We start from the raw sequence: 27,724 nt of genomic DNA, 5'->3' as shown, positions 1-27,724 counted from the left end.
ATTTACAATGATCCCAGATGGGGTATAAATACTTCCCACCGAACCTTCCCGAAGGGGGTCCGTTCGCTACATAACAATACTAACCTACCGTCGGCTACAAAATCTTTACTGACAACATGGACCCGTCAGCTATAGTTTCTACCGACGACATTATCCCCCCCAAAAGAAAAGTCATCTCCTGGCAACTTCAAAACTAACAAAAATAGGAGACCACAAAATACAATAGAGAAAGAATATACACTAGAGAGAAGACTATGATCCTGAAGAATGTTGCTGCTGACGTAATTCATAGACTTGCTTCGTCCGGATGCTCAAATCCTTTTGAATCCGTGTGTTAACCTCTACGGCTTCCTTTAGGAGAAGTACTGCATCCATAGCCTGGGTCTTTGCTAATTGCAATTCCTGCTCAGCCGCTTCCTTATCTTGTAACAGTGCTGCACGCTCTGCTGCTCACGTTGCTCACTGGCTGGCCAAATTTGCATTTACCTTTTCCCTCACCTCCTTCGCTACCAGAGACCTCTCCGTTGCGACCTTGTCTGCTGCCCTGTCCGCCTCCGCACGCTTGCGAGCATAGTAGACTTCTTTGTACAATCCTACTATCTTGTGCGCTAGCTTCTCCATGGAAGTGTTGCACGGACCCAACTCTAGCTCGGTGGCCCAATCCGCCAACATCTCCGGTGTCTCAACTGCTGGCCAACCTCTCTCCTCTAAACATGAACAAAACCGCTGCGGACAAATCCCCCTGATATAAGTTCGAACCAAATGCCACTCCCTCTGCCGAGTCATAGCCTGCAATGCCACATTGTGTCCCTTCTACAGTGTCATGTCCCCATTTTGGAGGCAATTTGATTTAATTAATTTAATTAATTAGGTTGTCCAAAATAATGAATATTTTATGAGGATGACTAATTAATTATTTCAATTAAATAAATAAGTGGTATTAAGTTAATTATTTATAAAGTTATCAAATAAATAAATATTAAAAGGTAACTTTATATTTAATTAATTTAATAAAGTGACTTGAATTATAAAATATTTTATAAAGTCACTTAATAGATAAAATAAAATAATGTTCTAGAAGTTTCTAGAGAAAGTGGAGAAAAAAGAATAAATAGGCACCTCGGGCTTTGTTCTAATCATCCAGTTGTTTATTTCTCTCTTGACATCAAATTGTGATTCAGTCACAAAGTCTATTGTGGAGCCAAGTGGTTTCGGATAGTCAGTTGATCTTTGGGAACGAAAACTCCCTTGGATTTGCATAACTGAGGAAGTGAAATATCTTTTGAAGGGTTGCACATTTGGAGGTGATACTTCAGTCACTTCAGCTAGGGCATCATTGGGCCTAAGGCCATTTTTCAGCATTTTAGCATTTCAGGAGGTATTTTTAGCAGGGCCGGAATTATTGGAGGTCATTTCTAGCAGGTTTGAAATTATAGGAAGCCATTCTAAAGCAGAACCGAAAAAGCAGGCCGAAAAAGCAGTCCGAAAAAGCAGGCCGAAAAAGCAGTCTGAAAAAGTAGGCCGAAAAAGAAGAACCGAAAAAAGCAGGCTGAAAAAAGCAATCCGAAAAAGCAAAACGGAAAAAGAAAATCCGGAAAAAACAAGTGGAAAAAGCAGATCACAAAAAAAAAACAAAGCAGAAGGGGCAGCATTGAAGAAAATTATTGCAGCTTCTACAATCAGGTTCTTCACTTCTCATTTGGCATATTTTCTGAGAAATGTAGGTTTTTAGCTAAGTACAAAATATAGCTTCAGCATATCACTATTTCACATTGTACTTGTCTTTGTTTGCCATTTGGCATTATTGGTATCAAAGGAAGGCTAGGATTTTGCAATTGAAAGAGCATTGTAATTTTTAGACTATTTATATTGCAAACCTAGAGTTGATGATCAGCTTATTAGTTTGCGTTCCAATTGTTTGACAAAATATCAATTGGCTGTAAGTTCTCTTTTTGGCATAAATAATGTTATAATTTTGCATACTAAGTGTTTATATTAATGACACTTGGTTGTAAGTGCATTAATGCCATCTTAGGTTGCATCCAAAGTATTTGTCATAATCACTAGTTGCTGTAGCTGCATATTGCAAGTAGTTAAGTCTCATATTTGTATTGAATATTGTCAAAATTAGTTGCACTTTCATGTTAGGTCATTGTTTAGACAATCTAGAGTTTTTTTGTAAGCATTCTCTTTGATGCAAATCGAAACAAGAGTCATTGCAGCAATCTGAAAAGTTATATCAGTCATATGACCCCTTGTATGCAAAGTGTTTGACAAAATTCTTCGAGCCTTCAATCAGCATTTTAAGGTCGAATATGAGCAGGGTCATTACAGTGGTATCAGAGCTTGCTTGCAAAGTGTTTGACGAAATGTCAAAACCATTGAAGTATAAAATTTTTTGGTGTTTGAAGAAGTTATAACCTGTTGGGGTTATTACATACAACACAGCCTGCATAGCTCTGAGGTAATCTCTGCATCTGTCCTCATCTAACCCATAATCCTCCTTCGACACATTGTCCATGGTCCACTCCCCATCACTATTCGTCTCTGCTACCGTTGCGGTAACCATGTCCACATTTGGTGCCACCTCTTCCTTCTTGGCCACACCCTTGAATTGTGGAACTGCCACCTCCTATGGCCCTGATATGGCTGCTGGTCCTAGAGGGACTCCTCCATGACTCGAAGACTGAATGGACGGTTCAACCTCTGCAGGAATGAGTCAGAATTGCTATCTCAAAAATTCGCTTGCTCTGTCGATCACCTCCATTCTCTCGAGCTGCTCTGACTGTGCCTCTGTCAACAAGGAAGATGAAATAGTGACCATAGCATCTGAACCAATCACATCCAAATGAACCTGGGGTTCAGACTCTGGCGCTGACAACTCTGGCTTTGCTGGTGCAACAGGGTCTAGTGTACAATCTTGGGAAGGCAATCCCTCAGTCAAAGCTATAGGAGACACAACATCCGTTGTGGCCATGGAGAAAGCAACATCTGGAGTAGTCACCAGTGCAACAACATCTGTTGTCGGTGGGACACCCTCAGCCACTGCTCATGGGACATTTGCTACTGTCTATGGGACAACATTTGCCACCTTCGGTGGGGTCATAACGACCGGTGCATGACACTGATCAAATGGGGGAATGTGTGAAGTGGTGGCGGACAAGTGCGCCGAAGTTGACAACTGCGGTGGGGTAAAAAATGTGGGCTCACTAACTGCTGGTTCACTGCCAACTTCCGCAGAAGTACTCTCTTCCTCATACTCAGCCCCGCTGCTCTCTGAAGTCTCCTCTCGTTCGCTATCGATGTCCCAGTGAGCCTCCAATCCTCGGAATACCTTCTTCTGCCCTACTGTTGTTCCACCCGTGTCCAAATGTCTCCAATAAAATATTCGAGGCTCTCCTGGTGCCAACTTTCCCCCCGGTGGAGCTTCAAAATCATCCATTAGTATGTGATTAACTCCTGCCTCCAGAAACAAGCCAATGGCATTGTGCGGCATAAAGAATGTGCGGTGCTAGAGCATCATGAACTCCTCCATCCCGTCAGCTAGAATTGTAGCCCAATCATACATCGTGTCGTTCATGATGCCATTCATGAATACAATCTGCGGCAATGCTATATCTGAAGCTTGACTTGCCCCTATCAACTTGCTCTTGATGATATCCTTAATGCACCTCTAATGGCTTTCCCGAATAAGATCTCACCGAAGCCCTCTGCATTTAGACCCCTTTACTATTGACTCCATCTCCTCGGGTGTAAGGTCGCGGCCCACTAATTGTATCCAACGTTTTTTGTGTTCCTAAGATAGCTTATGGTTCTTGATTTCCACCTTACGTCCACTTGGGCTAGGGATTCCGAAAACCCTAGTGAAATCCTTTGGTTTAAAAGAAACTGTCATCCGATGCTTTTTGTACAAGAATGTGCTGGTTTTGCTATGCCAATTATATGCTTCTATCATAGTTCGCAAAACTGATTCAAACAATTTGATGGAAAAAACTGGAAGCTAGATGGCCCAATGCACCTATGCTCGTATCAAAATTTGTTTAATTACCTCTGTATCCGGAGTCTTCTGCCATCAATTTCGGCACTCATTTCCATTGAGTCCCTCAAACTGAATAGTAAGATGTGTGAGTTCTGCCCTTACTTTCTGTTTCTTACTGCTGGAAGTAGATGGCCCTACAACTTGGATTCTAGAAGCTAAAACCTTGGCATTCTTCTCCATACTTATCTTCAGCTCGTTCTTCCACTGCTTCCGTTTTCCTGCTGATTCCATATAGTAACGGCTTCTTTACTCTGTTTATAATGTAGGGTTCCTGTTGCTTTTGCATGCGCGGCTACAAGAATGAAGAGCAAGCTAAATAACAATCTGTGGGAGAATTAAACACAATCCACATAACACCATCCACGAGGGAGAGAAGGCTAGCCGCGGGTGAATAGACAAGCCACACCAGTCGATTGATGTGCTATAGCCTACTGTAATGACTTTTTCATTATGCGTAGGCACATCTTCAACGTGGGAACCTGCCAATGCCACACCACTCCCTTCCACGAGCTTCAATCGCCGAGCCATTCCCCTGCAAGATCAATCCACCCCTCATCCAACAACTCTTCATCTTCCGCTTCTAACTCCGCATCATCCTTGGTGAAACCATTTCTTCAAGGCACGGTTGGCGCTTCTTGTTTCTCTGGATGAATACGCTCTGTGGAAGAGGAAAACTTCAATATCTTGCATGGGAAGGAGTCCACGAAAGGAGAGGAAGCCCGCGGAAGAGAAGTTAAAGCCGTGAGAAAACAACAAAATCCACGGGCAGAATATAGGCTTTAGGCTGCAGGCAGAAGATATCAACGGAAGTCAGTCCGTGGAAAGACAAAGTATCCACGGGAAGACGAAGAAAAAATTTGCGGGAAGAGGAAAGCACATCTGCAGGAGAAGAGAACACATCCGCGGAAGAAGAAAACTTAACTGCGGGCGGAGAAAACTTAACTGTGGGCGGAGAAAACTTAACTGCGGGAGGAGAAAACTCAACCACGGAAGGAAATAATAACCGTGGGAGTCACCCCATGGGGAACTAAGGCTGTCTACAGGAGATTGTCCGCAGACCCACCTGCGGGACACTCTGTCCGCGAGCCTTCACCTGCTCAGTTTACTCTTTTTTTTTTTTTTCTAATACAAACAAATACAGTTCAACTTTGAACAAAAAAATACAACTCAAGTTTTCCTCCAGACTTCGCCATCCTGCAACGACGAGGGAGTCCTTCGAGCTTGGCCATTCTACGACGATGATGGAATCTTCCTGGCATAGTACATCTTCAGCTTCAATCCGTTGACTGGCTGAGGCACTTCTTGTCTGTCCAAGGTCCACAGTTTTATTGCTCCATTGTCACCTACCTCCCGGATCTAGTATGGCCCGACCCATCTGACCTTAAACTTTCCTGGTTTGATCTCATTTTGTCCGTCATACTTCAACACCAACTGGCCTGACTGAAACTTGTTTAGCTTCAGATGTTTATCATGCCATGCTTTGCGCTTGTTCTATGTTACCTCTGTGGCCCATTGTGCCAGTAGTCATTTCTCCTCGAGCTTGTTCAAATTATGCAACCGTTCCCTCAGGCTTTCCATGTCGCCCAACTTAACTCCGTTTATTATTCGCACATGCCAAGACATTACATTATACTCGATAAGATGATTTACAACGTTCCCAGATGGGGTATAAATACTTCCTGTCGAATCTTCCCGAAGGGGGTCCGTCGGCTACATAACAATACTAACCTACTGTCAGCTGCAAAATCTTTACCGACAACATGTACCCGTCAGCTACAGTTTCTATTGACAACAGTCTCTATGTTAATCAATATTGGCTATTGTAAGTTAATTGCTATTAGACAATATCAACAACAATATAAACATCTATATATATAAGTAGATATGTCTTATTGACCATTAATCAAATGTAATAATGTTTTACCAATAATGATAGAAGGATTCTATCTAGATCAATTCAATTTGACTAAAGCTACAACATCAACACTCCCTCTTAGCTAGGGAGGATAAACACATGGTTAGATATTACCTCAATGTAATATCAAGTTGGCATGATTACAAATATCTTTGATATGAAGACATTCACAATTTAGATATCATCTCATGATATCAGGAGTAATGGCCTTAGAATATCAAGTCACATGATATTCACCAATTACCCAAACATGTCTATAGATAATATATCCTCAATAATGCTTACCATAGGAAAATTCATGTTCTATTTAAGGAACTTAATCTCCCAAGAAAGTTATCATCTATCATGATCTTCTTAGGCATCATAAGATGTCCATCACAATTTGAAGGCCATGGTTTGTTTAAGGAACTTAATCCACCATGCTAGTTATTATCTATCATGATCTGCTTAGATATCATAAGTCGTCCATCACAATAGAAGACCATGGTTTGTTTAAGGAACTTAATTCACCATGCAAGTTATAATCTATCACAATATGCTTAGACATCATAAGATGCCCATCATAATAAAAAATAAAGTTATTGTAAGATTGTCAATTTTCAAAGAATTCTTCAAATACAAGTGATAATCATTTGGAAGTCATCAATTCGTCATGATGTACATAGGGGGTAGAACCATTAAAATCACCCAGTCACACACATGGATTTTCAAATTCACTGTGAATATCAATCTTTTGAGCTCCTCATCCAATGTTGCTTCTAATAAAGTGTCAGACTCCCTTTGAATCTAATATCAACCTTCCTTTTCCTACAAGAACATCCCCGGAGAGAAAGGAAAAGATCAAGGCAAATAGCTCTCATAATACGTTTAGCATACAAATAAGAGAGACTACAATGAGTAGATAAATGTAATACTTAAGGATAATAAATGCATATCTGTACATCAACATCCTTGATTTTCCTCATCATTGCTCATGTGGTTGCATTTGACGTAATAATATATATAACACTGAATTCCTTTCACCCTTCTAATGTAGTTATTTTTATCAATTATTACTCTTAGTAGATGATGATGATCAGTTTAGTGTTTTACTCATCACCTAGTCTTGTTGTTATTTGCCATTGTCAATTTTAATGTCTCTTATTATAATGTCCTTAGAGACTGGGATCATGCTCTTTATTATATCTGACTTCTTTATGTTCTGTAACTTATTTTCATTTACCATTCACACATATACTCTTCCTTATTACATTTTTCTTAGTATTCAATCTGCTCACACCTCTCTGCCTGCCGCATACCCTATTCTTACTCATTATACTTCACCACTTCTCAATTTATATGTTTGTAGAAAGACATGTCTTTTCAGACTAGTGTTGATATTATCCATATTACCAAATTTCTTAACTTTTATTAATCACACTTCCTTATAATAAGCATGACTCATATCTGAAATGCACTTTTCTTAATAACATTTATAATCTGTGTTAGCCGACTGGATGGTTCCGGCGATGTTTCTGTAGCTGACAGTCCGGCGGTGTTTCTGTAGCTGACGGTCCGGCGGTATTTTGTATTCTATAGCCGACGGTCCGGCGATGTTTCTGTAGCCGACGGTCTGGCGGTAAATAGTTTGTAACGGATAGAATAATTGTGGCCGACGGACTCCTTCGGGAAGGTTCGGCAGTAGTATTTATATCCCGTCCGGGATCATTGTAATTCATCATTCACTTACTATTGCGAATATTATGCTACTGTTCCGCTGTTACTTTCTGTATGCGTTCATTTACTTTACCTGTACGGTAAACATTTGGCGCCGTTGCCTTATGAATCTGGAAGGTGGGAGGAATGAAGATTAATGCCAAATCAGCTTAACAAGGATCGGAATAAGGTGAAGGGAAAAGATGGAATCCGTACTGCGCAAGAGAATTTAATTTTGGCATAGCAAACTGAACGCCGACGGAAACCGAAGTGCGGAGGAATTGTTGGAGGAGACTCGGCAGCGGGTGGAATTGGTGGAAGAAGCACGGGAGGAGTTCTTGAATTTGTGTTCGCCGAGGGAAGAAAATTCAGACGGGAGAGCATCAACTCGCACGGCTCGCGGTGCCGACGGAGCACGAGCGTGGAGTGACCTCTTCGTCCAGGATAGACTTCCGCGGGAAACAATTTCGGAGGATCCTCCGTCTTCACCAAGGGTTGCAGCTGTCGACACCTCCGGTGTGGGAGTGCAGACTGCCGGTGTGGGAGTGCCGACCATTGTAGGAGTGCAGACCTCCAGAGTTATGGCGGGACCCAAAGAAAAATTACCAAAATTTGAAGGCGATGGTACAGCGGACCCCCTCCGACATTGTAAGACATGTGAGACGATCTGGCGGGCAAATGGAATCACAGATGCCGACGAATGGGCCAAGCAATTCCCGGCAACCCTACGGGGTGTCGCGATTGATTGGTTTTCGGATATGGATCCGCAGAAGCTGGATACATGGGATAACATTAAAAAGGAGTTCTTGGCCGAATTTAAACTCTTGCGGGATGATAATGAAATTGTAGTGGAAATTTTCAATACCAAGCAAGGGAAGCACGAAACTGTTCGTGTCTACGCCAGGAGATTGAAAGACTTAATAAACAAAATGGAAAGCAAGCCAGCGGACGGATTGCAGAAAAGGTGGTTTGTGGACGGCCTACGCTCGAAACTGCGGAGGAAAATGAAAATTGTGCCACCGTCATCATATGCCGATGCTTACAACAGAGCCCTCGATCTTGAAAGTGCGCAGAAGACAAAGAAGAAGAAAACCAGCTCCTCTGACTCTGATGATGATGAATCCGCTCAGGATGATAGTAGCGACGACGAAGGCAGCAGCAAGAAGGTTCGTGCCCTACAGAAGGATATGGTTCGCATGATGAAGGAATTTAAAAACATGCAGAAGGAGCCAAAAGGCAGTAAGCTGTGGTGCACGGAGTGTAAGACAGACGGGCATACTAAAGGATCGTGTCCAAAGAACCAATTCTGTGACATTTGTCAGATCATGGGCCATTCGACAAAGGAGTGCCCCTTTAACATGAAGACAAGAGGATCTCCGCAGGTGTTTCTCACACAGGAGGCTTCCCCGTCGGGTAGTAGCGGAAACACGAATACTGCCGGTGCTACATTCGGAGGATACAGGAATAATAACAGAGGGCAAAATAATAACAATAATAACAATAATAATGGAAGCCGAAGTCGAACCCAGTGTGATGCAAACGGACGGCCGATTGTTCAATGCCGAGCATGTAATTTGTGGGGTCATTTTGCGCGGGATTGTACAGCGGCAAACACACCGAAATTATTATGCAGATGGTGCGGACCCGGCAATCACGAAGATTCCAAGTGTCCAAAGGCTGGAGTAAACTTGATCACTGTCGGCACGGATGTAGAGGAGGTTCTGGCAATTACACGGAGCCAAGCGGAGGAAAAGAGAAAAGTGGGGGAAGTGCAGGCGGACATTGCAAAGGCATCGTCGGTGGAAACATTTCAGTTGAAGGACATCACCGGCACCTTGGCAAAGAACTTCGCAGAACAAAGCATTGTACGACAGATCTTACAAACGGAGATACCGGTCAAGATAAGTGACCTCCTTCTCACAATGCCCCAGTTACGGATGGCTATTCTGAATCATACACCGTTTTCGAAAGCACCGGAGGACACACGAAGGAATAGTAGGGAAGTAATGACAACAGACCCAATGCTGCTGGCACTCACCTCCGGATGGCATCCAGCGGTCGTCGAGATGGGGATTTTGGGAAATGTTTTGACAGAGACAATTGTTGACGGAGGGTCCGGCGTGAATGTGTTGCCGGAGGATACTTGGAAGAAGTTGGGAAAACCGACGCTGTGGCCACCTGCATTTCAATTGCTCACGGCAGACCAACATGGAATCAAACCGTTGGGAATTCTGAAAGCGCAACCGGTAACAATTGGTACGCAACCATTTTTATTGGATTTTGTGGTCATTCCATTAAAAAGAAAAGGCTATGATGCTATTCTGGGATGGGATTGGTTGGTGCAAGCAAAAGTACAACATGATTGGAAACGCAATACCCTATCGATGGAGCGCAGAGGCAAAAGATTCATAATTGACCTGCACACGCAAATGGTTGGCGAGGAGGCAGCATTGTCAGATTCTGACAGTGAAGGCGAGAGTGATGATGAAGGAAAGAGGAGAATGGAACCGGATGAAGGAGTATTGAGACTTGACGGAGGATCGAATGACGACGACCTGGACTCAGTGAATGGCCTTTACCACTGGCAGATAGAAGACTACGAACTCTTTCCGAGTTGCAATATGCTAAGGGTTGACGAAGATGAGAAAAAGGAGAAAAATGAATGTCCGCAGGAATGCTAGGAAGCGGAAGAAGGAAAAGCTGCTATGGCTGAAGCTGAGGGGAAGAACACACAGTTTGAACACAAAAAAATGAAAGATTCCACTGTCCGGTACATGGTGAATAGACCGCGCGGAAAGAAAAGGTCACACTGCAGCATAAAATTAGTGGAAGGGCACCGACAGCAAGGAAATAATCCAGTTGTGCGACGACCGCAGGCACAGTGGGCGACAGGGGTGGCACAGAACAAATGTAAGGCGTACGACAGTCAAAATGAAATCAAAGTGGAAAAGTTTAAGGATCAGATTCGGAAGGTCGGTGACAATGGAGCGATCAGATTATCAACCCTGGATAGGTAGAAGGTACCTCCGACAGTCAACAGATCCAAATTCAAAATATATGGTGCTAGAAAGACTCCATCGCTGTCACAAGATGGCCAGCTGACTCCGTTGTCGTTGCAGAATGATGACGCCTGGAGGCAAAATGGAGGTACCTCTGTCATTTGATGTGTAAAATAAAATAAAATAAAATTTTGATAAAAAATTTAAAAAAAAAAAAAAAAAAAAAAAACAAAAAAATTGGAAAAAAAAAAAGAGCCATGGAAAAGCCCCGCGGGCAGCACCTACCGGAGGCCCCGTGGGCAACATCCGCCGGAAGCCCCGTGGGCAGCACCTGCCGGAGGCCCCGCGGGCAACACCTGCCGGAGGTCCCGCGGGCAACAGCGGTTGGAGGACCCCGCGGGCGTCGAAGTTGGAGGCCCTGCGGGCAACAGCTGTCTGCGGCCAGTGAAATTGAAAGTTCCGCGGGTCCACGGGCAAGAGACCCCCGCGGAGTGTGAAGCCGCGGGCATAACATTTTAGAAAATCCTCGCTAGAAAGCCACCGGTGGAAGAATGGTCCGCGGGCACAAAATTTTTTCACATCCTCCGCCAATGATAGCCGCGGGCCTTACAATCATTTCCGCCAGAATTTTTAGCAGCCTCCGACGGTAAGAGAAAAGACTGCGGGCGACGACAAGAAGGCCGCGGGTAGGAGAAGAATGGGTCGCGGGAAGAAAAAGAAAGGCCGTGGGGAGAAAAGAAAGGCTGCGGAGAGAACAGAAAGGCCGCAGGGAGAACAGGAAGGCCGCGGGTGACGCAGAGGTTCAGTAAAAAAAAAAAAAAAAAAAAAAACGTCGACAGAATCAAGTTGTTCAGAATGAGTGACAGATGATGCCAAAGGGAAGGGGACGCATTCGTGGTTGCCAGAAAGAGTGCAGAATCGGCAGATAATGACAGAAATGGTGTGATCCATGCATTCCTGTGCGAGGGTGCTGCCCCTCGACCCCGCCGGGGGCGTTGCCCCCTGGACCCCCAGTCGTGGGAGTCTGACCAGTTGAGAAGAGTTGAAGTTGCTGCAGGCATGGACTTTCTGTGTACCAGAGGCAGTGGGAGCAGGTGTTGGCTGTGAGGCTGTCTTGGTGGATGCGTAGAGAGCTCGGGAGGAGCTGATCATCCGGTTGGAGGCAGTGCAACGACACTTGGCTTAGGGTACCGAGGAATTGAAAACAGAGAAAGCAGCACAGGTGGCTATCAAGGTCAGCTTGAGGAGACAGTATTGTGTTAGCAGAGGCTACAGATGTAATGGGACGAAGGTGACAGTGATCTGTCGAAAGCAAATTTCTCTTGTTGTAGTCACTCTGTAAATGTATTTTTTTTGCTAATTTTTTGTCAGTCGTCAGGAGACGACTTTTCTTTTTGGGGGGATGGTGTTAGCCGACTGGATGGTTCCGGCGATGTTTCTGTAGCCGACGGTCCAGCGGTGTTTCTGTAGCCGACGGTCCGGCGGTATTTTGTATTCTGTAGCCGACGGTCCGGCGATGTTTCTGTAGCCGACGGTCTAGCGGTAAATAGTTTGTAACGGATAGAATAATTGTGGCCGACGGACTCCTTCGGGAAGGTTCGGCAGTAGTATTTATATCTCGTCCGGGATCATTGTAATTCATCATTCACTTACTATTGCGAATATTATGCTACTGTTCCGCTGTTACTTTCTGTATGCGTTCATTTACTTTACCTGTACGGTAAACAATCTGCTTCTTTAGGAAGTTTTGATTCTCGTTATTGTTCATTTGTAATAGATATGCCAGCAAAGCTGCTGACTTGGAACTCTTGATGCCATTTGTATATGTATGTTGCCAATGTTTATAGATGTCACTTGTCTTCATCATATGCTGCATTTACATGATGCTGAAGAGGAATTTTCACGAACTTGCTGCCTTGTATTTCTTTGCCAATCAAAAGTCTTGTTTTTGATTTCCATCTCAATAAAATTCCATTCTCTGCATATTAAGGTCACTGTACATTTATATGTTGACACCCTATGATCGCAGATCACTGAGAAAAAAGAGACCGTGCTGCTGAGGTATTCTGTTCATCGATTGTAGTGAATGATATCTCTGTAAGTACATATGATGGTCGTCGCATATGCTTCTGTATCAATGGTTCCTTCTTGTTTTACATTCGCAAACTATGATATTTCTCATGTTGACTCACCAACTTCTGTATATATATGTATATATATTCTATCGCTGCATATCATCGTGCCAAGACTTGTCTTAGAAATCTAATGTATATTGTTGTCTATAATATATGCCTTCGTTGCCAATAGTCATCGAGGCCTAACTGAATATTGGCTTTCATTTGATTATTAAACACAACCAATATTGCTTCCCGTGTAAATTTGTCACTACTTTCCTTGATTCAATTACTCTTAAAAGCAATGCTTTTAAGTGAAATGTGTGTTGAAGAATCCTTTTAAGTGAAAAGTGTCTTCATGAAGCTTTTAGCTCGAGAGGCTTCTATTATTAATTTGAAGGTATTAAATGAAGGTGTCTAATTCAAAAGTGTATTAATGAAGGCTCTTTAGTGAAAAGTGTGTGAGAGAAGCTACTTGCTTTTGGTGTCTTGAAGAAGACATCTTTAATTATTATAAAAGCAATGCTTTGTGAGAAAACAATTCATTCACGTTGCTTATGTTTTAAGAAATTGAAATGTTGAAGGGTTTCAACGTGGGGTTTGGAGGAATTGAGATTTCCTCATTACTCATCTGCACTTTGAATTGAATTGTACTTTTACTGAATTCTGATCTGTGTTTCCAAGCTGAAAATTGAAGGCATTTTCTGAGGTTTTGTCAATTACCATTGCTGCGAGTTGGAGTAAGGAAGGGAATTAAGTTTGGCATCTAAATTCTTTGCAAAATCATTGACGTCACTCCCATTGGGAAGCATCTATATGAGAAGCGTTTAAAACTGCTGGAGCAGCATTTGCCAATTATCATCTGCTATTAATCATATTTGGTGGCGTGGTTAATCTAAGGGCTGCGGGTAAGACAAATACATCTGCGTTACATGTACAACAGCGTTTCATTACCAAACAGTGGCAGAAAACTCTGTATTAAGGTTGCGATTGGGTGGAGAGATCATTGGCGTGGGTTTGAACATCTGCTGCAAATTATTTCTTCATCAAATTCCCAACGTCACTTATCAATACCAGGTTCTTATATAAATAAAGTTTATTGGATATGTGCTGAGCATTTGTAATTTGATCAATAACGAATAAAGTTGGAGTTTGGATCATAATCATTTACTTTGCATTTGAAAGCATTGTTATTCGTATATTCTGCAAATTGCAAATATCATATATCTCAAAACACAAGAAAAAATAAACTTTCAAAGAGAATTATTCTTCAACATAGTCAGGAGTGAGCAAGTAGGGCTTATTACAATTTTGCATGTTGTAGTGGAACAAAACTCGAATACACTCATATGTATTAAAAAGATAGAATACAAAATAGTTTTGAGTGTTAAAAGAATAGATTGACACCAAATTTTTAGGTTCCCCCATGATTGTGAAATTTCTACCTCTTCTAGCATTGTTCACTGTTAGGATTAACCTCAGACAGAAATAACAATTACATGCAAATATAACCAATATTAGAAAATAATAGATCGCATAGAGGAGAATAGAAGACACCAAGATTTAACGTGGTTCACCCGATCCCTAGGCTATGTCCACCAACAACAAGTCCAATATTATTATTATCTAGTGGTTACAATCCGCAATCCCTTATAGTTCAATACCGCCGCAAGAAGCTACAATATCACCACACATTATGAAATCCCTAACCCTAAGCCTTTTATACAAGCTTTTGCCACCTACAAAATTAGGGCTAGAATAAGTTGTCCAATGGAAAAAATAGCAAACAATGCCTTTGAGAATATAAGGGCATTTTTGGTTGTGGAAACCCACGCAGGGGTGTTGCCCCTCGACCCCACCTTGTACTGCGATAGGGAGCACACCTAGGGTGCTGCCCCTTGACCCCGTCTTGGGGACCCCTGTAGAAATAATATGGGGAGAAAACTGTGCTGAATAAACCTCCGAGTCTAATTAGGCTCCACATCACAATATTCATGAGCAACCATATCTTGTTGGATTCAATTTCCTATTGCAGCTATTTCCTAGGTAGAAAGGTGATGTAGCATAGGTGGCCCAAGATTATTTGGAATGTGAAGGACATCCATAGCATTTTTTGCATAGTAATCTGTTAGTTTTTGTGTAACCTTGGCCAACTAGGAGATTACAGATTTTGAAGAAAAGCCATTTTTCTTTTGATCTCAATGGCAGTCTACAGCCTTTGGAGAGTTATTTAGGTTTTCCAATGCCATGTGTTAGGAAGAGTTTTGTTTTCTGAGAGTTGTATGCATGCTTTAGAGTATGTAGTGGTGTTAGAGGTTGATAAGGAATCTCAATTAAGTTCAGAAAATTGTTGTGGGTCAATGGGCATGAAATTCTTGGCAACAAAACGTTGAATGGAGTTACTCAACAGTGAGGGCGCCAGCCAAGTGCTTGGGGAAGTATAGGGGAAGATGGGGGAGGGTGCAAGGGATAGAAGGGATTGTTGTGTTTTGTGGATCACCTAATTTAAATCTGTAGCACATAACACATTCGCAAGAGAGGGGCTGCATGACTACTGGAATTAGGAATAGCTAGTGCTGATTTGGTAGAGGTTTTGCTTGTATCTTTTCAAAGTGACAAGAGACTAAACAGAACCCTTTACCTAAATCTATTGAGGCATTAAAGTGATTTATTCCTAGCCATTAAAGAAGATCTACACTCTATTTGAAATTTACAACGATGCTTTTATTGGCTGATGGTTGGAATACTGGAGTTTTTTCTGTGTTTCTGTAATAAATTTTCAAAGTAAGTATGCTGACATGGCAGCATTTACATCGACAGTAATGTAATTCTCCTTTTATAAGCTTTGTTAAGATCCTTTTACTTGTCTTCATCATTTCTTTAGTTTCAATTGGGGTCGCTGGAATAAGAAAAACTGATTTGAAATGACTTGATAAAATTTCGATAAGATATGCTTTCTAGTTTTTCAACCTCTGACCCATGAGATATATCAGATCTAAGAACATTCTTTTAAGTATTTGGTGAATGTTGGATCCTTCCTATGAAACTTCTGCATAATATTTGGTGTGAAATACCTAGAGGCTAGACATAATTTTGTGGATGACGATCCATCTTTAAATCTGAGTCAATCCAGAAAATTTCATGATCCTCAGAAGACATCTTCTTCCCAGCCCATATAAATGTAAATGCACTTTCTTAGAGACCATAGAACTCTCAATAAAATCAAATGTTTTCAGTAATGCAATTAATCTAATTTATTATCAGCCACTTATTCATTTTTCATTGGTCATGGAGTCCATGGTTGCAACTCAAGAGATTTTCTGTCTTCATTATGTCATAAATTTTGTAAAAACATTCTGAGTTCTCCCACATCTTAAGCTGCCAACTTCTATTGAACTCTGTGACATCAGATACTTTTACTGAAGTTGATGTTCAAATGCTGGTCTATTATAGTATTAACAAAATTCAAGTTCTTGGTAATATATAAAGAACTTTATGTATCCTCATTACAATGTCAGAATAATAGGACTGATGATATGTTGCAGTGTGATGCTGAGTGCATATGGAGTTTATAATTGTGTAGCAATGTTACATTCAATTTAATTTAATTTCTCTTAATTTATGTCTTTTAGGATGCCGAGAATAAAGTATTTGTGGTTACTCTGACACAAGACTCATCCAACATGTGGAAACAATAATACTACTTTGTGTGTACGGTTCACTATCCTACATGCGATACTGAATATTAATTTCACACTGTGTCATATGCAAATCAGGAATTGTTGACATATTCTTGTAGAACATGATCTAACAATCAAGTTTCTTGATGGTTGAAAATCTAAATCAAGTTTTTTATTATATTAACATAAATGTGGTTCTAAATACCAAAGTGGTTTTTTGGCAGGCTTTATTGCTGATGGGGTTTAAATACAAAGAGATCGCAAAGGTACATAGTCTGAAGTAACCATCTTTAAATTACTCGTGAGATTTTTTTTCTTATTTATATTTATAGTTGAATTGAGAGGGAGGTTCAACATTTCTCCCTATTTGCAATCAACTGAAGTACTGAAAAGTGAAATGTTAGCCTAATGCTTTTGTTCTATTAGAGCAAATATTCTGGATTCAAGAGTTAAATATGTCGTAAATAGGAAAAAAGCTCAATGAGGTTCATCATCACTATTTACATCAAGAATAGACATATAGAAAAGAGAGGAGGTTTGGCAATTAACAATATCACACAAGTTCTTTTACCGTCTTAATGGACAAATATCACATTATGGAATGAATTTTCAATCAACACCATAAAGAATAATAAGTTTCTATTAATTTTCTGAAGGTAAGAAACTTTCTTTAATGCTCATAGTCTCATTTTATTCACCATTCATAGATATGAAAATATGGTACTAAGCAATTGCATTATTATCGTTTCAAAGAAGTGTTAGGAACATTATCAATGATCAATTTGATAGACCGCTACTTTGCTTTGAATACATTAGCCTGACATAAGGATTTGATAACTTTTGGCATGGATTGTGTTTATCATTTCCATTAAGTTTTTCTGAATGCAGATAATTTTCAAACTGTGTCAATTATGGAATTGTGTTTAAAACTGCAATTGTTGGACCATGGAATTACTAAAAATAGATGCTCCCTCTAGGATTCTTGGAATCCATACTAGAAGCTAAAAAAAAATGAGAGCATCACTCAACTCCTCTAACTCAACTGAGCTCATCGGAACCAACAGTTAAGTCTAATAACTCCACAACTGAGACCCTCAAATCTCACTGTCAGCTCATGATGTTCATGATGATGAATTGACCAAGCCAACTACAAGAACCTACTAAATATTGGGGATACTACACATATTTTTATGTGGTGAACATGGGAGAGTATTGGGAATGACATGGCTTCATGATATAGGTGAGTTTACCCTTAATTTTGTGTCATGGAAATGAGATTTTAGATGGAAGGGAAGACCCATGTGTTAAAGGCCCTTAGAGACACTAGCTGTAGAACTATATCTTTCATGCATCATGGCATGGTTGAGTAGGAGGAAGGATGTGTTTTGATGCTAATACAGAAGCAGCAAATGTGATGTTCCCATCCGCGTACTCGGATGTATACCTCCTCTGTATATCAATTTCTTGAGTGTCAGGTAGTAGAGGATGTGTATTGCAAGGAGGGAGCAGACTGTAGGCCTAGAGAACAAGAGGTCGTATGGTGAGTAATGAGATGTCCATATGGTGAGTGATGTTGACAGCCATACATGAGAATCAAACCCAGGACCATACGGTGAGGGAAGAATGGAGTTGTACGGTGGCCCAAAAGCAGGTGTCCATCAGATAATGCAGGCTGTACGGTATCCACCGCAACTCCTTACGGTAGAAGTGTGTGGGGAATGATGTACAGTGTGAATGGCCGTACATGCAACAGGGAGACCGTATGGTCAATAATTCAGGGATGCCATGTGTTGCAGAGAGATTTAGGAATGCCTTACAGTGGTCTATAGTTGTGTTTGTTGATTGTAGTGTCCCCGATACTAACACCTTAAGAGTTGGAACAACATTCTTACAAATTCAATATTCAAGGACCTCTTTCAATTAAATTTTATACTCCAATAGTTTTAGATGGTGTTAATTACTTGTAATGGAGGGAGTGACTATTTTAAGCTGCACTAAATCCAGTAGCTTAAGGAAAGCTGGCAATTGTATAAGTATCTTATTTGCATGCTAAAGACTTGTATCCCAAAATTATTAATGATCCTAGATATGGTACATTTATAAATCTTGAATTATATCAATCAACATACCCCTGTTTATAAATCTTGAATTATATCAATCAACATACCCCTGCTGATATGTACTTAGTGTAAAGGGGCAATGTTGTTGGGATATCTATATAAATGTTTAATGATCTTATCTTCACATCCATATTTTATAAAGGCCTTAAAAAAAATGTCCTTAGGATATATCCATGTGACAATCTGTATCTATATGGAGCCATGACTTTGGTGACAATAATGGGGCAGTTTGATGGATAACTACATAAAATACAAGTGTATTCTCAAGTCCTTTCAAAGTGCTGATTGTATTTAATGAACCGTTCTTCTGTCTGGGCTGCAGACTTATATCAAGGCCAGTTTGTAATCTGTGCAATTTTGCACTTTTCTTCTTATTCGCTGACTGCTGGAGATTTGTCTTTGTCCCTCTAACCCTTAGATTTGATATCTTGGAATGCCTCTTATTGTCTTTGTACTGCATTGGGTGTATATCTTGCAGAGTTGTTTGCCAACATGGAGTGCGAGGTGAAGTCTTTGAGTTGGATCTTTTTCTTTGCCCTGTAGACTGCATATGTAATGGTAGTAACTGTACTAATATTTTTATGAGTTTTTGTTCTCTCTCATTACTGCAGAACCGTCCCTGTTTGAGACTTATTGCTGCATATCTTCTTCTTGTCATTTTTACTGAATCATCTGTCAACCCAGGCTGAGTGTCTTCAACAATGAAGACCTCTTCAACAATCCACTATGAATCGCTGAATAATAGCCTCTGCTGTGTAAATTATAATGTTCTTTGTTGGCTCTCTTCCCTGCCATGTTGTCCCAAATATATAGTTTCCCTTCACCGAGTTGATCGAGTATGAGAATTTGAAGCACTAAATACATTCCTTCTCCATGGAGTTCAAAGTTCAATCCAAAACTACCCAATTAGTCCATTCGATGTCTCCTCCATTGATATATGATTCATGCCTCATATTGTTCGCTGACTATGTATTCTCCATTTTTTATAGCTTTCTGAATATATACTAATTATTGTTGTTGACTGTATTCTCCGTTCTTGTATAGTTTTCTGAAATAGAATAATATTGTATGTTAGATTCATCTATAACCTGTCATCTTCCTTCAGAGGTAATCATACTTTTTTCCCCCTATCTCATTCCATGATGACTGTCTTTTATATTATTTCAATTAGACACCTTGAAGAGGCATGTCTAATAGATAATAATATTTTTATTTATTGATACATTAAGAGTTTCATTATTTTATTATATTAATTATAATCTTTGATTAATAGTATATTATATTTGTTTATAATATTATTTTATATTATCTTGTATTATTTAATAATAAATTACATTATAATTTATTATTAAATTGATTCATTTATTTTTATTATACTTATTATTAAATACTATTGGAGGAAAATAGGGGACATGACATCGATTCTCCTGGAGTACGGGAAGATGCACTTCATGATGTACGAACGCAACCATAAACCTATAAACCCAAATTTATTAGATAGAGTCAAACAAGAATGGAGATTTGCACACAATTAACCTTAAATTAATATTTGCCACAAGTGGGTGCTCTGATATGCCAGATCCGAGCGAAGTATTACAGGTGACGGAATAGGGTGAGGGTTGAATCCCACCAAAACCGGACAAGCCAAATAGGGAAGATCTTCCACTTCCAAAATGGTGAACAATTGAGAACTCCAATAGGAATTCGCAGTACAAAGAAATAATCCAAAATGCATACCCACTACTACCTACAAGCCGTGCTTAAATACCCATCGGGAAAACCTTTCGAGGGTGTACAAAGATAGCCGACGGCCAAACTACCTACGAAAACAATTAAAAATGGGTCCGAGATATATTAAATCAATCGGCCCAATAACAAGGTTTAATTAATTACATTTATTTTATGATGGGGATATTACAGTCCTCCCGTCCCAAAATTTGCTTGTCCTCAAGCATATGCAAATCCGGTTGTAGGAAACCTTCCGTAATCAACTTCTTCAGTCCTGAGTTAGGTACTAAGTAGATCTTCTTGCCGAAGTAAATGATGTCATCTATCATTTTGTATCTTTCATCCCGTACATAGCCATCGATCAACTAACATGCAAAAGTGTTCTTGGAGTACTCGACCAATAGATGGGCCCGCCAATTATCCAAAGAATGGGGTAAGGCGTCGACTATCGTGTTTTTACTTGCAGTGTCTAGGGTCCAATCATGATTAAAAATGGCATCCATCTTATTGATTGTGACTTCCCTTGATCCTTTATTTGACATTCCTCTTGGCAGCACCTTCTTGCCATATGCCTCAAATGAAAAGTTGATGCAGGAGCAGCTTGGGGTAGTGGCTATCTTGCATGATTAAGGGATTTCGATGGGGTTGAGTGGACCTATTTGGGTCTTGGGTAGTTAATTTTGATGTATTTAATAATTATTGTAAGCCTTTAAAGGCATTTGGTATTTAATTCCTGTTGGAGGTCAACTTGTGGCTCTTCAAGTAGTTAATGTAAAGGATATTTAATTTGTAGCATACTGGGCCGACTTGTGGCTTAGATTTGTATAAGTAAGGGTTGTGGTGAAGCCTTTAGAATTAGTCATTCATTCAAAGGAGGAGTGAGTGTAGAGAGTAGCCGAAGAGCGAGTTTTTCCTGAGTCTGTGGACAGAGCACCGATTGTGAGGCAGTTTACAACAGGATTGTGATTATTCATCCATCTTGGAGAAGAGGAGGTGGTAGAGGAGCGAATTTTGAAGAGAGCTAGTAGCTGAGGCTTGGGAGACAAGGAGATTTCTTGGAGGGCTTGTGAGCACAAGTTGAGATCTTCCTTGGAGGTTTCTACCATAGTGTGGATTTGGACTAGCTAGGGTTTGGATTGGATCTTGAGGGATCTTGTAGAAGCATTTCTTGCTTTGTATTTGGCCGTAACAGGGAAGGCCTTACAGCCCGACACATTGCATGTAATAGTTATTTTATGAATAAATTATTGTAATTTGGTATCGGAGCTTGCATTGTTATTCTATTTCTGCTCTGTGGTTATTTTCTGGGGGCTAGGACATCTCCTTTGGGGATTCTCTTGCCTTGCATTGCATCAAAGTCCATCCTTTTGAAACTTTTGGTGCACTGGTCAAGAGTTTCCAACCACTGGATGCCCAAAATGATGTTAGTATCAACCAAATCTATGACAAAGAATTCATCTGTCATGGTATAGTTTCCCATGGAAATTTGTAGCCATGGGATCACATGAGTGCAAGGTAACAAGGTTCCTCTTGCAACCTTAACCTCAAATCCTCCATGCTCAATTGTGTGCAAGTCTCTACTAGTGACCAAAGATGAATTGATGAAATTGAGTGTGGTGCCACTATCAATCATGATTGGGACTTGTTTTCCGTGAAGTGTGCCACGAACCTTGAAGATACCACTTTCAATTGCTGTAGTGAGGGTAGCAATGGAACCCCCTTTTTGTACCCAAGTATTTATTCTTTCCTATTGGGTAATTTCTTCATTAGTGACTGCAGGTGTTTATCCTTCATCGTCATCAAAAATCACTTCAATGTAATGAATCTTTCCCTTCCCAAGGCAGCGATGACCAAGTCCCCATGGTACTTTGCACATGAAACAAAGCTTTTTCCTTCGGAGCTCTTGCCGAGAATCTTCATCAAACTGAGGTTTTTTTTGAATTGGCTCCTTGTCTTTGTCTTATTGTGGGGATGGTGTTGGTGTAGTTGCGTGAGTTTTGGAGGAAGATGCAGCCATGTCACGCACCTTCTTAATAGCTTCGTTGAGTGCACATGGGTTGAACCCTTTGATCCAGCCTCTCAAAGGCTCTCTTAGCCCATCCATGAATAATACAATTCGATGTCTTTCAAAGATGTCTGTGACTAATACTAACAACCTTTGGAACTTAGTGATGTAGTTGTCTACCATGCTCGTTTGCTTTAGTTGAGCTAGATCTTTGAAGTTTAGCTCAGGATCCTTCCCATCAAAACAGTCAATGAGTCTCTTAGTGAACTCGACATAAGAGGTTACTTGGTCATGTCCGAGAGTGACCAGCCCATGATTCCACCACTCGTGCGCCACTCCTTCTAGATGAAGTGCTGCGAACTTAATTGCTTCCTCTTCGGGCATCAGATTGAGTTGGAAATAGGTATTTGCCTTTAGAACCCATGATTGTGGGGTAATGGCGATAAGTTTACCTTTCTGATCTCTCTCCTGAGATCATCATTGAAATAACCCCGATTTCCCCCGCCAGAATATCTCATTCTTAGATCAACATAGTCTCTATAAGATATATCACCTTCCATATTTGCGTTTCACCAATCTTCCCAAAGTTTTTCTTGCACTTCCTAAAAAGTGGGCTCTCTTTCTTTGTGTGGTGCTTCCGTCCTTGGAAGGAAGATGGGTATCGAGGGTCGAGAGTGAGAGGGTTGAAAATTTGCCCTTCCTGAAACTGAGTCGTTGCTATGCCCATTTTGTTCTTCTGCTATCTTTCCCTCAGATAATTTTTGTAGTGTTTCTTGCATCAGCCTTTGAGTTTTGTTGATTTGTATTTGGTTTCTTTTGAGCTCTCTTAAAAGATTCACGAGTTCTGTTGTAGGATCCTGATGATCTGCCATTCTATCAATAGGATTATTTTGTCTTCTCCTTCGAGTATAAACTTGCATTCACTTCCACAGGCTTGCAGAATCAAAAACTTTGATACCACTGTGATGTTCTTGTCCTTGTACTTGGATTTATACCTCCTCTATCTATCAATTTCTTGAGTGTCAAGAAGTAGAGGTTGTGTATGGCAAGGAGTAGATTGTAGGCCTCGAGAACAAGAGGTCATATGGTGAGTAATGAGATGGCCGTACGGTGAGTGATGTTGACAGCCATACATGAGTAAAACCTAGGACCATATGGTGAGGGAAGAATGGAGCTGTACAGTGGCCCAAAAGGTGTTCATACGGATAATGTAGGCTGTACAGTATCCACTGCAAGTCGGTATGGTAGAAGTGTGTGGGGAATGATGTGCGGTGTGAATGGCCGTACATGCAACAGGGAGATTGTATGGTCAATAATTTAGGGATGCTGTGTGTTGCACAAAGATTTAGGAATGTCATATGGTGGTCTATAGTTGTGTTTGTTGATTCTCCTGGAGTATAGGAAGATGCACTTCGTGATGCAGGAAGCAAATGATTATGGAAGCAACCATAAACCTATAAACCCAAATTTATTAGATAGAGTCAAACAAGAATGGATATTTCCACACAATTAACCTTAAATTAATATTTGCCACAAGAGGGTGTTCCGATATGCCAGATTTGAGTGAAGTATTATAGGCGACGGAATAGGGTGAGGGTTGAATCCCATCGAAATTGGACAAGCCAAATAGGGAAGATCTTCCACTTCCAAAATGGTGAACAATAGAGAACTCCAATAAGAATTTGTAGTACAAAGAAATAATTCAAAATGCATACCCACTACTACCTACAAGCCGTGCTTAAATACCTGTTGGGAAAACCTCCCAAGGGTGTACAAAGATAGCCGACAGCCAAACTACCTATGGAAACAATTAAAAATGGGTCCGAGATATATTAAATCAATCGGCCCAATAACAAGGTTTAAATAACTATATTTATTTTATGACGGGGATATTACAACGAAAACCTCCTTATTATCCAGACATATAGGAATTGAGGATTAAGCATAATAAGGTATTTAGTGAGATTCCACATGGAAGACCTCCAGATAGAAGGATATAGCATATCATAGAATTGGAGAAGGGTGCTATGATTGTGATAGTTACTCCTTATGAGCACCCTAAATAGTTCAAGGATGAGATGAAGAAAAATAATCAAAGAGTTGTTAGCTACGAGGCACATTAGACCTAGTATCACCATTTTCTTCATCTGTAGTTTTGGTAAAAAAAAAAGGATGGTACCTTGCAGATGTGCATTAATTACAAGCTATTAAACAAGAAGACCATTTCAAATCAATATCAAATTCCTAGAATTGATGAGTTGATAGATGAATTACATGGTGCCCAATATTTTTCCAAAACTGATTTAAGGTTTGGGTACCATCAAATACGTGTGAGGGAGTAGGATATTGAGAAAACAACCTTTTGGTATTACTGTAGGCATTGTGAGTTTCTGGTTATGTCATTTGGGTTGACTAATGCACATGCTATATTTCAGTCCACAATGAATAGAGCATTTCATTCACAGTTGAGGCAGTTTTTGTTGGTTTTCTTTGATCATATTTTGGTGTACATGTCATTGAGGGAGCATATTGCACATCTTGATATAGTTTTGGGTATTCTTGGCAAAGACCCCTTGTGTGCCAAGGAATCCAAGTGTCAATTGGGCTTGATAGAGATGCTATACTTAGGCCACATCATCAATACAGAAGGAGTACACATGGATCCAAATAAGGTCAAGACAATAATTGAGTGACCTACACATGAGAATCTTACATTGCTTAGTTGTTTTTTGGGGTTACGTGGCTTTGTTAATGGATATTCATAGCATGCAACACCACACACAGATCTAACGAAGAAGGGAGCTTTCGTTTCGACTTTAGAAGCACAAGACTCTTTTGATATGTTCAAACATCTCATGACTACTTGCTCAATACTTGCATTACCAGATTTTCCCAAACCCTTTGATCTACAATGTGATGCTTCAGGTTAGGGAATTGGAGTAGTCCTTATGCAGGACAAACATCTGATTGCATTTGAGAATAGGAAGTTGAGAGGTTGTGAGAGGAGCTACAATATATAAGACAAAGAGATGTTGGCCATTATGCATGCGTTGGCCTAGTTTAGGTAGTACTTAGTGGATGGTAAGTTTGTTGTTAAAACGAACCATAATAGTTTGAGACATTTCCTAGGGAAGTGAGATCTTGGTGATCGTCAGCAGAAATGGGTGAGAAAGTTGCAATCTTATTACCTTGACATTGCCTTTGTCTAGGAACACCAAATGTAGCTGTTGATGCTTTATTTGTCTGTCCCTGTTTGGGCTCCATGGCTGAGATTTCAGAGCATTGGAGACATCTAATTGTGGCAGAGTATGCAAAGGACTATTGAGCTTCAAGTATTATTGAGGGGTCTGTATAAGATGACAAATATTCAGTTGTGAATGATCTTATTATTTACAAAGGGATTTTTTTGACCCCTAGAGTGGAGATCGAAAAAATACTGTTAAGGAATTTTCATGATACACCGATGGCGAGACACTCCCTGTACTTCAAAACTTATAGATAGATACAGGAAAGGCTCACTTGACAGAGGCTGGAATTAGAAGTTCTTTGCTATGTCAAAGAATGTCCTATTTGCCAAAAAAATAAACAGGATCACACATACCTTGCTGTCTTATTGCAACCACTTTTGATTCCTAACAAAAAGTGGGAATGCATATCTGTGGATTTCAATACAGGATTGCCAAAAGCCCAAGGCAGAGATTACATTTATGTGGTGGTTGACTATTTAACTAAATATGCACATTTCTTTTTGATCACTACCACATCAACTTCATAAGTTACAAATTTCTTTTTCCTTGAGATATTTTAATTACATGGGCTATGATGGAGCATTTTCAATGATAGAGACAATGAGCTCATGAGTAATTTTTGGCAAGAGATTTTTAGATTATGTGGGTTTGAGCTCACTCTAAGTACTAGTTACCACCCACAAACTAATTGTCAAATAGAAATAGTCGAGAATTGGGTAGAGGGATATCTAAGGAACTACATTGTAGGATAACAAACGGGGTGAGCTAAGTGGATATACCTTTGTGAGCAATACTACAATACCACCTACCATCTTCTATTTAGATGATACCATTTATGGTCTTGTATGGTTATGAGACACCTAGCTTTCTTGATTTATTGATGAGTGATAGTAGAGTGCCTAGTGCTGGAAATATTCTTCTTGAGGGATGATTGAGTATGATACAAGATGCAATGGCAAGCAAAAATGGTCCCTAGAAGAAAAACATGCTTGCTGATGATGAGATACAAGTTGAGAGTGAACCATTTTTGACCTAGGATGAGTTTCCGAATCCAAAATGCAGGTATTGAATCATGCATTTGATCCGTTGAATCCTGTTTTTGCACAAAACATGCCCTAGACAGGCTGTTTTACCCGAAACATGGGTGTTTGATGTTTGAGAAAGCATGTATTCAAGATGAAAATCACCACTTCGAGCCTTTAAATCAAGATGCAGCAGAAAACATGTTCTACATATCATTTACGTGTAAAAAGTGATATGCAAATGAAGGAAAAATCACCACCTAGCTCTTGAATAGAAAATGCAGCTATAGGAGGAATGAAGATAAACTTCCAGCCTATTAATGACAAACACAGCTATAATGAGTAATAACGTGCTTTTTGGGAGGTCTTACACATCAAAAACATATGCAATGGCATATAAAATCACCACTTAGCCTTTAAGTCACTTAAGACAGGCTTTTTGAAGCCAAACACATATGCAAATGGTCTGAAAATCGCCACCATGGGTTTCTTTATACAAAATAAGTGTCAAGTTCATAATGATGTGCTTTTTAAAGGCCTTTACACATGCATTGTTAACTCAAAATTGCCACCTCAAACATAAAAGCTCTTTTTGAAGCCATTTACGCATGCAAACACGTTCAAAATTGCCCTAGATAACTTAGGATGTGCATTTTGGAGTCAAATAGATGACTTGCATATGTGATGACATGCAATGTTAGATGCAAACTCCACTTTATTGTATAAAAAAGTCTCTCATGTTTTAAATTTACATGTAACTATAGTTTAAATAAAGAGATATGTAAAAGGATTGGAGAAGCCCACCATTACATTAGAAAATCATTAAAAATTATGTCTAAATCTCATCAAATTAATGCAAAATTTAAAAATGAGGTTCTAAGCCCACTTTACATGTAAATGACAATTTTGTTCCTTGTAGTTATCAATAAAAAGCCCACTTTTGAGAGATTTTTAATTGAAAAACAAGGATATGTAGTCAAGCCAAAAAACCCAACCCGCAACATGATTAATTCCTTAATAACTTTAGCTCGACAAGTCTGTTTGAGGCCTAAGATAGCTCAAAACAAGTGGAATTTCAAAATCTACAGTCCTAGGGTAAAAACAACATTAAAAATAAAACAAAAAACTAACAAAAATGAAGAAATAGACTTGGTTACCG

At 40.0% G+C, this 27,724-nt stretch overlaps 1 protein-coding gene across 5 annotated transcripts in view; it reads left to right on the top strand.

Annotated features, from left to right (window-relative positions):
• The window catches only part of LOC149578130 (vacuolar acid trehalase), a 303,065-nt gene that overhangs the window by 134,540 nt on the left and 140,801 nt on the right, over positions 1–27,724 (top strand). For all 5 annotated transcript variants that reach the window (XR_016364224.1, XM_089827636.1, XM_089827640.1 and 2 more), the window contains exon 3: positions 16,667–16,708. Coding sequence is in view for 4 of the 5 variants with exons in the window: in XM_089827636.1 (XP_089683762.1) it covers positions 16,667–16,708 (42 nt within the window). In the remaining variant the exon portion in view is untranslated. The remainder of the gene's footprint in view (positions 1–16,666; positions 16,709–27,724) is intronic.

Source organism: Cupressus sempervirens, chromosome 1 (genome assembly GCF_028749045.1).
Source record: "Cupressus sempervirens isolate cs-2001-9-10 chromosome 1, ASM2874904v1, whole genome shotgun sequence".
In the NCBI taxonomy this organism is placed as follows: domain Eukaryota; kingdom Viridiplantae; phylum Streptophyta; class Pinopsida; order Cupressales; family Cupressaceae; genus Cupressus; species Cupressus sempervirens.
This window is presented reverse-complemented; position numbering and strand designations above follow the sequence as displayed.